Below are 14,721 nucleotides of genomic sequence, written 5' to 3'. Positions count from 1 at the left end.
ACTCCCTGTCCTTCCTGGAGCTACAGTGGACAGGCTGTCCCGTGCCCAGGGCCTGGTCCCAGGAACCCTCAGGCCCTGGAGCTGGGTGGGTGGACGCCCTGATTGGCCACAATTCTTTATACAAAGCACTAGGCGATGTGGGGGCTTCCACCGCCCACACGGCTGCCCTGCGCGTTGGCACATTTCCCCCGTGCCCTTCTTTTCTTTATTATGGGAAGTTTTCATCATACCCCATCATGCGTGCATAGTGGCGGGAGCTACTAAGTAAACACCCATGCCCCTGACACCATCTCTTGCCAGCGTTGCAGGATGTTTAGAATGACTCCCCAGCACCAAGTGCTGCCCACCCCATCTCAGCTGGCATTTGTTTCCACACCACCATGCACCACTGGCATTCCCAATGAAACCAGGAAACTTCCTTATATTCAGCTTTTCTCCATGATTTCAAATCATTGTTTTCTGCTGACTTGTGGGCCTCAAAGCCACACCGGGCTGGTGGTTCTCTTGATCCTTCTCTTCTGTCCTGACCTCCCCTGTTCCATTTCTCTTCAGGGCACACACAGGCTGGAGAGGTCGGGACAGGCTGGATTAGATCACATCTAGGCTGTGCAGGTTAGCAAGGCTCACAGTTCTGATTAGCTGGAATTCTTCTAAATACAAAACTCTGCCTATTATTTGGGCTGCTGAGAGTAGGTTAGCACAGGAAAGGACTGACAGGGGGGCTCTTTGCTGTCATTGTCAAGTCTTAGCACAGTGAGCTAGGGCTCTAACAAGCACTGCGGTGACCCGCGATGAAGTGCTTTTTGTTGTTCGTCTGTGGTTTTGAACACCACTTCAAATAATCCGTAAGTCAATCGGATCTGGGTTGAACTCCCAATTCTGCAATTTTCTGGTGCCGTGACCTTAGGAGAGTTGGTTGAATCTTTAGGAGAGTTGGTAGGCCTCAGGTTTGCCATCTATGAAAGGAAGCCATATTAGAGCTTAGAAACTCTGTATCTTCTCTCCCAGGTGTTGAAGCTGAGGACTAGACCAGTTCTACAGGCAGTAATGATGTCCCGAAAACCTTGTCTCTATTGAAGCAAAACGGCATCTTGATAAGGAGACCCCCAAAACAACCCGGCACCTTCAAGAACCAATCACTGAGCAGTCAGTACCTCAGGAATGTGGAGAAGATGAGACCTGCCTCTAACAGAGCCAAGCGCAGAAAGCTCCCATGCTTTGACCACACAGCCCTTGGCCCCAGTCACCCTGTCTGCCGCCCCCTGGGGTTAGGGCTGCAACTGCTCATTATACCACACAGGCCCTGGCAGGCCTGCTTCTAAGTAAGCATATTATTCACAGGCAAGAGAACTGTGTTCAATCACGCTAAGAACACAGGGAAAGTGCATAGCTTTTTCCAAAAACAAAACAGTCTTTCCAGGTTTAAGTGCCCTGTGGACTGCCACAAGCTCTATTTGCAATCTGTTTGAAACTCTATTGGAGTCTCATCATTTTAGCTGACTTTGTGAACTCAGAGCCTTATAAACTTTCATGGGACAAGTTGGGAGGGGCAGGCATAACGTTCCTGTCCTGTGGGTGAAGCCTCTGAAAATAGCCCTTGATTAGAAAAGAAGAGGCCCTCAGACCTGAGGTTCTATGCAGGCACTTGATGGAGAGTCCAGGGCCTGATCTCAGAATGTGCCTGACAGAGCCTTAGACGTGGGGGACAGGCTTCTCAACCAGGCCCACGTGACTCACAACTTCTTTCTATAGCCCAGACAGAACTCAGCCTATGACACTTGCTGGCCAAGCCCAATAGCCGAGGAAAAACTGCCCTGGGCCTCTGCAGAGGACCAATGCAAAGACAGTGGGCTCCATTATCTATTCAAAATGAATAGCCATGCCAAGCCTACAACTGAGCAAGGCCTGGACACAGGGGACAGAACAACGAGCAACCTTAGTTGAGAGGCAGACAACTCATGTAAGAAGTAAAATCACCGGTATAAAGGCCTACCCTTGCTAGTGAAAAATAGAATAAAAATTAAATACAAGTAGACTAGTAAATTGAATAAGAGAACGAACACTTATGCTGGGAATCAGCCACAAGCCTGTTTCATCAGCAGAACAGGAGATTTCTGGGTGCCTACTGGCAGCACAGTGGAGTAAAGTGGGTCTCCCCAGAGCCACGTGCTGCTGGAGGTTCCACGCTGGGCTGGTGATTCCGAGAGGACATAGCCCACATCCTCAGGGGCTGAAGAAAGCAAAGCAGCTGCTGCAAGGATGCAAGCTGCAAGCTACATGCTCAGGCAGGAAGAGCCTCCCCCCACCCCCCACCCCGGGCAGATGAGGAAACTGAGGGGATTTGCCCAGGGCCCCAAGGGGCCCCAAAGATGTAAGTGGCACAGTCAGACTAAACAGCGGGTAAGGAGGTGGACGCCAGAGTCCAAGTTCCCCCAACCATGCTGGCATGCAGCAGTTTGTTCTGAGATAGGGGGGTCCGACCCCGGCTTCCCAGACCTGCATCTGCTCTCCTTTCTTCTGTAACTCAGGTATGCTGCAAGGCAGCAGAGGAGGCACACAAGGCCCTGACCATGCCACCTGCTGGACACAGGGGCAACATGAGTGCTTGCTGGGGCCTGGGACCCTATGGCCTGGGCTCCTTGCTCATCTCCCCTCTCTGCACCTGCAGCTTCTGGCCTGATGGTTTGCAGAAAGGACCACAAGCTGCCATAAGGCAACCACATGTGGAAACACAAAGGCTAGGGTTTGGGGGCTTTCTGGGCTGAGGGAAGGCACTATGGTCAGGTGAAACAGCAACTGTCATACTGGGAGTCAGAAGAGCAAGCGTGGTGAGGATGGTGAGGAGGGTGCAGTGAGGACTCGGGCAGTGAGAAGTGGGGTGTGGAGAGATGAGGGATGTGCTTGGTTTGGAGAGAGGTACTGTAGCCCCAGCATAGGGGAATGTATCACAAAGAAATTATTCCCAGTCTACACCCAACAGATTGACAAGTCCAAAGATTCTGGTACGGTGGCTCACGCCTATCATCCTAGCTACTCAGGAGGCTGAGATCTGAGGATCCAGGTTCAAAGCCAGCCCCAGCACAAAAGGACCTGAGACGCTTATCTCCAATTAACCTCTAGAAAGTGGGAAGTAGGGCTTGGCTCAAGGGTAGGGAGGTAGCCTTGAGCTGAAGAGCTCAGGGTCGGTGTCTCGGCCCAGAGTTCAAGCCCCATGACCCACCAAAAAAAAAAAAAAAAAGATCCCAGCTGGTTCCACACAGAAACAGACAAGCTAATCCGAAAATGCTTGTGGGAAACCTTGTGGGAAACCTGGAGGCCCCAGAAGAGCCAAAACAATCTTGAGAGAGAACAAGGCTGGAGGCTTTTAACCTTTCCTTTTCTTTTCTCCTTTCTTTCTTTCTTTCTTTCTTTCTTTCTTTCTTTCTTTCTTTCTTTCTTTCTTTCTTTCTTTCTTCCCCCCCTCTCTCTTTCTTTCTTTCTTTCTTTCTTTCTTTCTTTCTTTCTTTCTTTCTTTCTTTCTTTCTTTCTTTCTTTCTCAGTCCTGGGGCTTGAACTCAGAGCCTGAGCACTATCCTTGGGCTTTCCCAAAAGCCAGCACTATACCACTTGAGCCACAGCACCATTTTCAGCTTTTTCTATCCATGTGGTATTGAGGAATCGAACTTGGGTCTTCATGCATGTTAGGCAATCACTCTACCACTAGGCCAAACTCCTGGCCCCCGTTTTAACCCTTTCTACAACAAAAAAAAATAGAGGGTTTTTAAACCTTTCTTTCTAATATAGATTGTGTGGTTACTGCATTGGTTCAGACATATGGGTCAATGGAAAAGAACTCCAAGTGCAGAAATAAAATCACATGTTTACAGTCTAGCACTCTTTAACCAGAACACCGAGAGAGTCTTTTCCACAAATGGTGCCAAAACAACCACACATGCAGATGCAAGAGAACTCAGCTGGATGCTGGTTCACAAAAACTAACACTGGACCAAAGACCCAAGTGTAAGAGCTAAAAGTATATAAAGTGCTTCACAACAGGATATGCCTGCTGTTGCCAGGTAATAGCATTAGGGTGGTGTCTGTACCAATATGGAAACTATTCTATGGGAAATTACTAGCAGGAAAATGGAAAAGTGACAGTGAACCCAGAGTGGGCTGACTTTGGAAGAGTGAGAACAAAATGAACAGGGAAGAACAGAGTTGCACAAATGACTTATGCCACAGAAGGAGGATTCACCGCTTAGCTGCTATACAAACTCTTAAGGTGCTAACACAGAATTAAAAGTAAGCACTCCAAGTGAATTACAGCAGAGCAAAGAAGTAAAAGTATCTGGACGTTTCCCAGCACGGTTTCCCCACTAGAACAGAACAGGAACCACAGGACCAAAACTACAGTGCTCCGGTTCTGACGATCCAGGCCCAGTGCTCTGGGTCGTGAGGTAGCATCTGTTTCAGAGTGTTTACTTCTGCCCAGTGAAGCGCAGTGGTCAAAACATGTAGCCAAACTCAAATCCTATGTGTCCTAACTTACAGTCTTTCTAGCTTATTTTCTGGTTTGCTGTATGAGACTAAAATGAACACATTCTTGCCCTTCTGGTACCCACATTTCTTTTTTATTTCCCTCCTTTGATTTCTGGGTCTTAGGTAGTGTTTGGCTTCAGGAGTGTCAGAGGACAGACTAAAGATGGAAACTGTCACCAGATTCCTGGCTCCATTCCATTCCAGCACGGGTTCACACACCACCACCAGGACCACTCTGCAGATGCCAGAGAGCCCAGACCAATGGTTGTCAGGAGCAACAGGCTCTATTCCTGGCACACGGTGAGGTCTCCTAATATTCCCCAAGAAAACTCATCCACTAGTCCTCCAGGGGCGAGGAGGCTGGCACGGCACTGGCAGCACTGAGGGGTGACTCACGTGTGTCCACCGTCTCCTGGATCGGGATGAAGCCCACGGGCAGCGTGTCCTTGATGTCGATGAGCTTCATGTCCACTAGCACATTCCCCAAATGACTCTTGGGAAGAAGAATAAAGATACAGACGATTAATCGGAACCCGCCTGCAGTAGGGTGTCCAGGCTGGCTGACGATGCATATTTAATACAATGACTCACCCAGCTTTCCAGCAGGGTAATTAGAACAGGTGACAGTCAGTACTCCCTCGTGGTTACACAGGGACTCCAGTGGCCCCCGGGAAGGAGTTTCACGCTCAGAACCCCAAAGCCACCTTGTCAGAATTGGCTTTGGAGAGCTGGACGAATGACCCAGAAAATGCCTAGCCAGAACCCAGCAGAGGGCAGCTGTGCCCAGGTGCCATTCAGCTCTGGGCATCACAGACAACAAGGGCCAGCGGGTGTGGGGAAGGGCAGCTTCCTGAGGACACTGGTAGGAAGAGAACTGCCCTGGGACCCGGACGGGAGCCATTCCTAAGTGATAACTTGCTGCATGCAGACTCAACATTTTGGTTATTAGATATTTTCTACAGAAATCCCAGGAATCATAAACTAACAGAGTGAATGCCCCACTGCCTCCATGCTCCACATCTTCTGAAATGACATGCACACAGGGCCTCTTCTAGCTCCTATTTAGTGGTGGGATGTGGGGTCCACAGTGCACAGTTTACGTAACTGGTATAAAAACATCTTTTGAAGACTAGTGCCCCATTCTGTAACTGCAAGAGAGAATTCTCTGTGAGCACGCTGGCACTTGCAGCCTGCATTTCACATTTAGAAACAGCCCTAAAGAAATTTGTCCTGCAACTTAAATACACAGGGCCACCACAGAGATTTCTGTAACATCTTCAGGGCCATTTGCAGCCTCGTCAGAGCCAGTTAAGGGAAGAATGATGGGTTTTCATCCCAAATTTCTCCTGTTAGCATACTAAGCAACACACTCCATACCCCCACCTTCCAGGAGTACTGGTGCCCCCGGAGCACAGCATGACTCCCTCTCCTTTGGCTTGTCTGCAGCCTGGACAGACTTCCAGCCAGCCAGCTCCTGCTCTGACCACAACCTTGTAGGCCTTTGTTCCTGTCTTGTTCAGAGGGAAAAAGTCTTCACCTCCATGTTCATGCCTGGGGAACAAAGGCCTCTCTCTGCCTCCATACAGCACCAACATCTCTGAAAGTCATCAGGAAGTCGCTGCCATCTCAACTAAGCCATGCCCCATTAGATTCTTGTGTGTGTGTGCGTGCGTGTGTGCGTGTGTGTGTGTGTGTGCGTGTTAACTTTGTATCCATTCAGAATCCTAGCTGCAAAGTTATTTGTCTAAAATCTATCTTCCCACTGGAGCTTAAGTACTGTGGGAACCAAAATGATTTCTGCTTCCACCCCAAAACCAAGCCTAGCATGGCGCTTGTTTTACCCCAGGTGCTTGATAATTATTGGCTGAATCTATGAATGTTTGGGGGCACATTTTTCAACTGAGTGGGTCACTGAGAGTCAGAAATCAAATCAGATTTGCTTTAGATGGCATATCATAAAAACGAAGCCATATCATAAAACTTCTGAAAGTCTATTTAAGAAGTACATTAGGAACCAAAAGTACACAAAGGAAATGAATTCCTCACACAGCAATAGGAAGGTCAAGACGACAAGTATAGCCCGTGACAGGTGAGTTGGTGGCCTGCCATCACGACGAAACCATTCCTCCCCCTCAGAGCATTACAGCACTGGCCAACAATTTAGTGTTATTGCATCCTAGATGGTGGAGGGTATGTGGGAGGGGATTTCTCAGAAAGACAATGTACACAGTTAGTGGGATGTGACACCCCCCCCCACATACAATGCAGAATAAATCTCTGACTGCTCACCCAACTCACACATATCAGCTGCTTTCAGACTCGCCTGATCTATCTATCATCATTTTTTTTTTTCCTGGCAGTTGCTTTTCCATGTCATCACTGCTTTCTGCATTGAGAAATTAACAACTGGGCATGTTTTGCCGCGCTGTAGATGGATGGGCATTCATCAATATCCTTCTCCAACATCTTCGACTCGACAAGTTGGGTTTTACAGAAGTCAACTGCAAACCACTTAGCAATCAGAGCATGGGGGGGGGGCCTGGGGTGGAGGGTGCCACCATTAATCGAGCACCAGAAAAATCCTCCTATGCATACCAAATGGGAGGCTGCATGGGTGAAGCTTCCTGCAGCCCAAGTGAGACCCTTGTGTTTAGGGGCTGCCGCGAGGCGGGGGTTTAATATAGTTGAGCTGCGACACCATTAATTTTGCTTGTTCCTCTCCCCTCCCCCACCCAGGCTCCCTTTCATTTCCTCCTCATAAATATGAAGAACGTATTCCCAATCCTTGTTGAGCACATGATTCATGCCAAAAGCCCAATACTCACTGACTCAGTGTATTTATATTGTCTCTGGTAGCCAGTATTTGCTAGTATACTGTAATTATTTTTGACAACCTTGCATTTAAGGTAGCCACAGATAACCAACTTAATATTCAAATGTTCATAAATCCTTCTGTTTAATATCCTCCCTACCTAATCTATGTACATTATTATTACAGGTAATGCAGAAAGTACAGGGCATGAAAAGTGCAATTAATCTCCATCCTTCCCCAGGAAGCAATGTCACTTGGAAGCCGGCTTTCTGTATTAATAGCATTATTGGGGAAAAGGAATTTAGGTTCCAAAGGAGGCTCCCCAAACTCCTACACTGGGAGTCTCAAGTCGCCTAATTAAGAATCTGCCCAGCCTTGAGATCCCCCCACCCTCCCGCACTGTTGGAAAAAATTATGCTTTCCAAAGCCCTGGTTCAAACAGCCAGGGCTGACTGGATGTAACTGGTTAAGATACCCCTGGTTCCAGCCCCACTCCTCCTGAGCTGGCTGTTGGGCTCTTGCCAACTGCCCCACATTCGATCCCAAATCAAGTTTATTCTTGGACCTGATGGTCTCGATCTCGTTTCTTCTGTTTCTCAAAATGGGGCTTTACTGCTCTTCTCCTTTCTGTATCTCTTGGCACCCCAATACTCAGCTATGGATGGTCAACAAAGCAATGTGTTCTCTAGCACATTTTTACTCGGTACACACGAAATTAATAAGCCCCCATGACATCTCTGCAGGCTGGACTTGCACTGACACCACTCCCTAGGCTGCAGCAGTGGAAGAAACATAACAATACAAAAAAACAGAACCAGAACTGGACACAGAGGTCATGGCTGTCCCCAGCAGCCATGGACTGAAGCCTCTGTGGTCAGGGCAGGTGAGGCCGAGAGACCAGGAAGGAACACCTGGAAGCCACAAGGTCAGTAGTGCCGACACCATGTGTCCAGCTCCGAGGGAGCTTCCCCTCACGGCCTGGCCCAAGAAGCCGCAGTACACAAGTCACAGGAGTTCAAAACAGTGGGGGTGAGCGCCAGGGACAGCGATGCTGGTAGGGCCCGGTCGGGGTACAACAGAAAGAATGGGGGGATAGGAACTACGGATACCCTCATGAGCCCATGGCTGAGATGGCTGTGCCACCTTCAGGCCTGTGCTATAGTGTCTTCTTAGGCCCCAGGGAGCCAGGGGACCCGCACAGGTGCACTGTGTGTGTCTGGTGCCATATTCCTGGTATTCAAAACATATTCAAATCCCTGCAGTGAAAGGAAGACTCCCCGTGCTTGGCACAAGCACCTTCTCCTCCTGTCACAAATGGTGCCCACAATACACAAATACACTGCTCTTGTCATAAGCGGGGAGATGAACGTTCGTTCTGACACATTAGGAGTCACTCTAAAAAAGAACAGAACCAATGGACAAAGGTACAGGGAAGGAAGGGAGTGTGAGTCAGAGCAGTGCCCCACCTGGCCGGGGGCTGTGTCAGAAAGACTTCCCCCCTCACGCTTCTGAACAAGAACGTTTCAAGTTGCTCTGGTTTGGGTTGATCGTAATTCATCCTAAACAAATAGGAGTTCTTATAATTAAATGTACAAAAATGAAGTGGCGATGTTGCATGAGAAAATGACAAGAACATCTAGGCCAAAAATAAGATGCCCCGTCTCCTCTTCCAACTTAAAAAAAAAACAAAATGGAAGTCTGAATGTTCCCTCTTTGGGGCCAAGGAAAACAAGAGACTGTGGAAAAGCCATAAACTCTGGGACTTCCTGTGTATGTTCGTAGAAAGAAGGTGACCCGGGAGGCCACTCAGGGAGCCTGCGGCTCCTCACCAGGGTAAGGGAATTCCCTTCCCATTCTGCCAAACCACTCATTAAAATGCTATATTGGGAAAGTCTTAGTACATACCTTTATAATTTCCTGGTTTAGGGGCCCAAGTATTAAAACTCAGAACAATCTGCACACCTACCCATAAAAATAATGGCAAGACCTATGTCCCAGAGAGCCTCAGAGAGAAGGGAAAGGCCCTTCTGGAAATGTGGCCATGCGGGGCTGGAGTGGCCGTGGGGTCTCCCCCAGAGCAAGGCTGTCTCTGGCTGGCCAGAAGCAAGCCAGGTTTGCTGGCAACTCTCCTATCCATGCTGCCCAGTGATTCATTGCTTGCTGCTTGGTGAGGAAAAAGTAGGTAAATGAGAGCTGGGAGAGACATTTCCTGATTTCCTTTGGAGAAGACATTTTAATGGAATTCACTGTACACTTGGGTACGTGGTTAATAACACTGTTAATAAATGGGACATAGCGCTGGCTGCCAATGCTACCCGCTTGCCTAAAACCACAAATAAATTAATATGGCAATGAAAACAAACCACAATAATAACAAAAAAAGAGAGAGAGAGAGCGAGGAAATTTCCAAACAGAAGTGTAAATCACTTCTGTGTACTCAGCAAACTTACATTTTCTTTGGAAAATGATCTTGTGAAACACAGGTATCTGGTAACCTTGGACTTGAATAAGCCATCCTTCCAGAGGTCAGCATCCACGCCATCTGCTGTCTGTGCCACCTGCACCGGGGAGAGAGAAGAGAGTCGCAGGTAAGGCAAGACCCAAGGTGTGCGCAAGTGCTGCTTCCATACCTGGTCCAATTAACACCGGCCCGATCTCTCCTGGCATCTCATTAGCTTGCTTCACCAGACACACGGGAGAGAGGTTCCGAAAGGGGAAAAGGGAGTGTGAAAAATACAACTTCTAAAAATATTGTCTCGTGGGAAGTCATTGATTAAAGACACCCTGACAAAAGTGGACCTAATGAGGAAAAGAGCAACTTTTGTTGTAATGGACCTAGAAGGGACTAAGAAGTCAGCACATTAGACTGCTCATTAACAAGCACTCAGGGGGCAGAGGAGATGGCACGGGATGCGGAAAAAGGCCCAATGGGGTGTGAAATGCACCTGAGAGGGGCACCCCTGTGGTCGGGCTGGCAGGACCTCCTGCCTGGCAGGGGAAGGGGCTAGGGGGAGTGGGCTGGAAAAATCCCCTCCTGGTCCAAGTCCTAAAAAGGGAATTCAAGGTCAGCAACGACATCATGATAGAAAGGTCACAACAGATTTGGTTAGTTCTCAGTTTCTTGTCTCACTGGGAAGCCATTTTCTAGAAGGTGTTCAAGGGCACAGGCAGCTTTGATGTGCATTATTGGACTGAGGTTTATGGGGGGGTTGTGCTGGGGGAGCACAAGGGCTGGGCTCTCCTTTCCCTCTCCCAGGTTGCTGTGTCTCTAGATGGCCAGGGCTCAGCGCATGTGACACTGGGTGAGCCTCCAAACTATGAGAACCACATGGGGGCATGGAAAGACCCAGGAAACAGCACCATCGTTCTAGGTCCAGCCAAACGGACCTTGAAGCCATGGCCTCCTGGCTGCTATTGATTGCGTTTTTCTGGTTTGCATAGAGATGCTGTCCTCAGTCTGATGAGCTCCAAGACACTCTGACAAACTGTTAAAACATCTCCATTCTTTACACAAACTGATTGAGCGAGCCCAGCCAGTGCAAACAAATAGCAGGGCTGCGCCCAGCCCATACTTAGCACAGGGGTGTGGTGGGTGGGGACACAGGGGGGGGGAAGGGGGGTCCAGCCACAGTCTCACAAGATAAGAGGATTTAACTTAGCAATTACTAGGATGGGGAAAAGACGGGATTTTGTGCAGAGAGGCAAATCTATTTGTCCTGAATGCCAAAGGAGAATAAGAATGGGGTGATTTTAGGGACTGCTCTGGACGTGATTCAATTTCTGTCTCTCCCATTCCCCCAAGATGTGGCAGACATGAGACCTGTCAATGTTTGTCCCCATGGCAACTCCATACTCTGCAGTCTGGGCTTGTGTGCTGTGTTCCCCACACCATCTCTCCCCCCCCCCCCCAGTGCAGAGAGAGGAAGAACCCCAGAGGCAGCTTCCCAAACCAGCTGTACAGAGGTACTTGCTTGTGGTAAAGACTTTGCCCCGCTAAATTGGGGGAGCTAATGATCTACAAGACAAATGTGAGGAGAGGGGTCCTTATGACTGCCTTAAGGCAATGTCTGACCCAGCTGGCCAGCCCTGGGAATCCAGCCCAAGCTCATAGGCTTTGGGCCCCAGAATCAGAAAGGCCCAGGGAGAAGGGGAATGGGGAAGGCCAAGGTTCTAGCAGATGGAACTCACAGGCTTGAACTTGAAAGCCAATGGCTTTGTTTGGCAAGTCCTCTGTTATGGGTAAAGTGGACATGCTGCTTTCCCTGGGCACTGCAAGGTTAAAGAAGCTGCCAGTGGGCACCTTGGGTGTCAACACCCACAGAGAAGTGCTGGCAAAGGCAGTCCTAGAGTCCTAGTGAGGACAGATTATAACCAGGTCTTGATTTTGTCATTTGTCCTTGTGGTGCTAGTGATGGAGCCCAGGGCCTCACACCTGCCAGGCAAGGGCTCTACCACTAAGACAATCAGTTATTTAACATGATGTCACAAACATCAGGATTCAGAAGTCCTCCATTGTCACCTAGGGTTCAGTTCTGACCTCTGCTCATCTGAGATTCCTTCCTCACCACTGGGCCAAAATCCAGTTTTCCAAACACGCACGCAGCATGGGCTGACCTGGGACCACAGCTTTCTCCAGGACTAGGTGACACCTGTTGTGTCTGGCAGCTTACCAATCATGCCAAACATGGTGCCTGACACACGTGGCCCCAGGAAAACTTGCTACAAGAATGAGTGAATGAGGTGGTAAAAGTGACCTACCCTGCTAGCTACCCAGGTGACGTGGTAAGTAAAGCTTCCAGAACTGAGAGCCCACGGGATCACTTTCGTACAGAATCCCACCCTCCCTCCATTCCCAGCCACGCCACTGCGAGCCATGTACCCCCACAACCCTGAGGCCACTGCCCGTCCAGTCATCGTCTCCATTCCCAATAATGCTGCTGGTGACGATGCCCTCCTGGCATGGGCATACACACACATTCACAAATACATGCCCTCTCTTGCATTCCCTCTCCCCACCCCTCCTGACTGCCCTCTCTTTCTACCCTTTCTTCCCAGGGTGCAGAAGCCACTCGAGTTAGAGTAGGAAGTGAGTCAATAACCAGGGCCCAATAGCTGTCTCTCTTCTTTGCCAAAAACCATCTAAAACTACAGAGAAAGCAGCAACCAGAGAAAATAAGAGCAAGGGCGAAACCAAATGCAGGCGAGCGGTGACCCGTGCTATGGTCTAAGGGCCTGTCAGGGAAGATAAAGGCCCAAAGGGGTAATTCACCCTCTGAGCTCAGGCCCTGAAGAAGCCCCTCATCCTAGGAAGGTGGGGGTGAGCTCAGGGCTGCAGTGGGTGGGCAGGAACTAAGTCCATAATAAAGCAGCAGGGCTCCCAGGCTCCCCCAGCCCTGGGAGACAGAAAGGGCACGTCAGGGCTCGACTCCTGAACCCCAGCAGAGCATTACGTGGGGAGGTGGCGGGGAGACCTCCCACAAGCGCTGTATATCCTGGGTATAGCTTCCAGGAAAGGCCACCCATTCTCCTCCAGCTCCAGCCCCCTCAAGCTGGTGAATTATGCCTAAATATCAATTGACAACAAAGGACCACTGGGCTCTGGGGAAAAGTCACAGATACCAACAAAGTACCCCAAATACAAAGCAAGAAACGGGAAATAGCATAAATAATAGGAAGAAATCAAGATACCTAAAAGAACCACCTAGCCTATACTCAAAACCCTCCAGGGAGGAGAGGGTTTTTTACACCTAACAAATAAGAACAAATACTGTGACAATCCTTAGGAACCCTGTGAAAATAATATAAAGAGTTTAGAAAGCAAAAGGGGGCTAGGTGGTGGGTGCTCATCACGTTTATAATCCTAGCTACTCAGGACAGTGAGGTTGGGGGATCATGGGTGATGTCACCCCAGGCAGAAAAGTAGGATTCAATCTCCCAGCTGGCTAGAGGCTTAGCTCAAGGGGCATAGTACCAGCCAAGCAAGTAAGCTGCTCAAGAACGAGGTCCTGAGTTTAAACTCCAGATACCGGGGGAGGAAGGGAAAGGAGAGGAAATAGAGAGCTACAATGAAACACTGAAAAAAGGAAAAAAAATTCCCAAGCACTGGTGATCTATGCCGGTAGTTCTAGCCACTCAAGGAAGCTGAAATCTGAGCATCGTGGTTCGAAGGCAGCCTGAGCAGGAAAGTCCATGAGCCTCCAATAAACCACCAAAAAGTGGTTCCTAAGCTGACAACTGCGTCTAAAGAGGCATGTGGCCAGGTCCACTCCCTATCTCTAGGGCTAACCAAGAGTTGACTTTTGGTTGCTTTAGAGAGGGCTGCAATGCTGTGCGCGTGGGGGGAGGGGGGGTCCCAAGAGAGTGGTCACTGATACAGCCTGGACAGCCTGGATTGGCCTCCACCTCACACCTGGGCCTCTGAGTCCCTTCATGTTCTGGAAGATACGAAGTGTGTGTGTGTGTGTGTGTGTGTGTGTGTGTGTGTGAGAGAGAGAGAGAGAGAGAGAGAGAGAGAGAGAGAGAGAGAGAGAGAGAGAGAGAGAGAGAGAGAGAGAGAGAGAGAGAGAGAGAAAGAAAGAGACAGAGACAGAGAGACACACAGAAGACAGACACAGACAGGAAGCTGGAACAGCAGCCTGGGAGTGGTGGGTCTGGCTTCCTACAGAAGCTTAGATATTGTAGCTGTTTGGGAACTTTGAGGTGAAATAAAGGAAGGCTCCAGGTCTAAGGAACCAGCTGCCCCACGCTGCACTCTGCCTTCGACACTGGCCTACACAAGTCAGTCTTGGGCACTTTTTCACTGAATCATCCCAATAACCAGTGACATAAGTCCTGCTCACTCCCCAAACTTCATTCCATTCACAACTTCAATACAATTGCTCAAAGCCACAGGCTACCTGCAACCTCCAGGTCATAAGCAGGACACTCCCGTGGGAGCCTGCCTGTGGAAATGCTCTCAGGACTGCTGACAAGCACCACACACGCACATATGGAATATACCAGAAGTGCTCACCGGGTGGAGAAGAGCCGCTCAGAGCCACTTTGAAGACTCTCCCCTCCCTCCACCCTCCCACCCCAACCCCTTCCTGGCTCCACTTTAGCTTCCCCCTTCCTTAGAGGAAGCCAGGAGCACAACAGCAACACAGTGTGGAAAGCTGCAGAGGAGGGGACATCTGAGGACCTATTTGGAAGCACAGGGTGTTGAGAGCTTGCTTGGAGGACAGAGGGATGGAATATCATGCTACAGCCTGCACAACCCCTCCAGACCCCTGCAGATCACAGGGAGAAAAGCACTCCCACTCTTACACAGGAAGAGGAGGGGCCTAGGAGAAGTGCTTAGGCCCCAGGGCTCTGCCCTCAGGAATAGCCAGACTATATGAGAACAGCGGGAG

The 14,721-nt window shown here is 49.5% G+C and overlaps 1 protein-coding gene across 1 annotated transcript in view; it reads right to left on the bottom strand.

Moving 5' to 3' along the window:
- Mvb12b (multivesicular body subunit 12B) overlaps positions 1 to 14,721 on the bottom strand; it is a 141,279-nt gene that overhangs the window by 87,964 nt on the left and 38,594 nt on the right. The window contains exons 3-4 of the mRNA XM_090330651.1: positions 9,781 to 9,888; positions 4,915 to 5,011 (exon numbers count right to left, since the gene is read on the bottom strand). Coding sequence (XP_090186777.1) covers positions 4,915 to 5,011; positions 9,781 to 9,888 — 205 coding nt within the window. The remainder of the gene's footprint in view (positions 1 to 4,914; positions 5,012 to 9,780; positions 9,889 to 14,721) is intronic.

This window comes from Megascapheus bottae, chromosome 3, assembly GCF_031878675.1.
Source record: "Megascapheus bottae isolate mThoBot1 chromosome 3, mThoBot2.hap1, whole genome shotgun sequence".
Lineage (NCBI taxonomy): Eukaryota > Metazoa > Chordata > Mammalia > Rodentia > Geomyidae > Megascapheus > Megascapheus bottae.
Note: the sequence above shows the minus strand (reverse complement) of the source record. Positions and strands in the feature narration are given on the sequence as shown.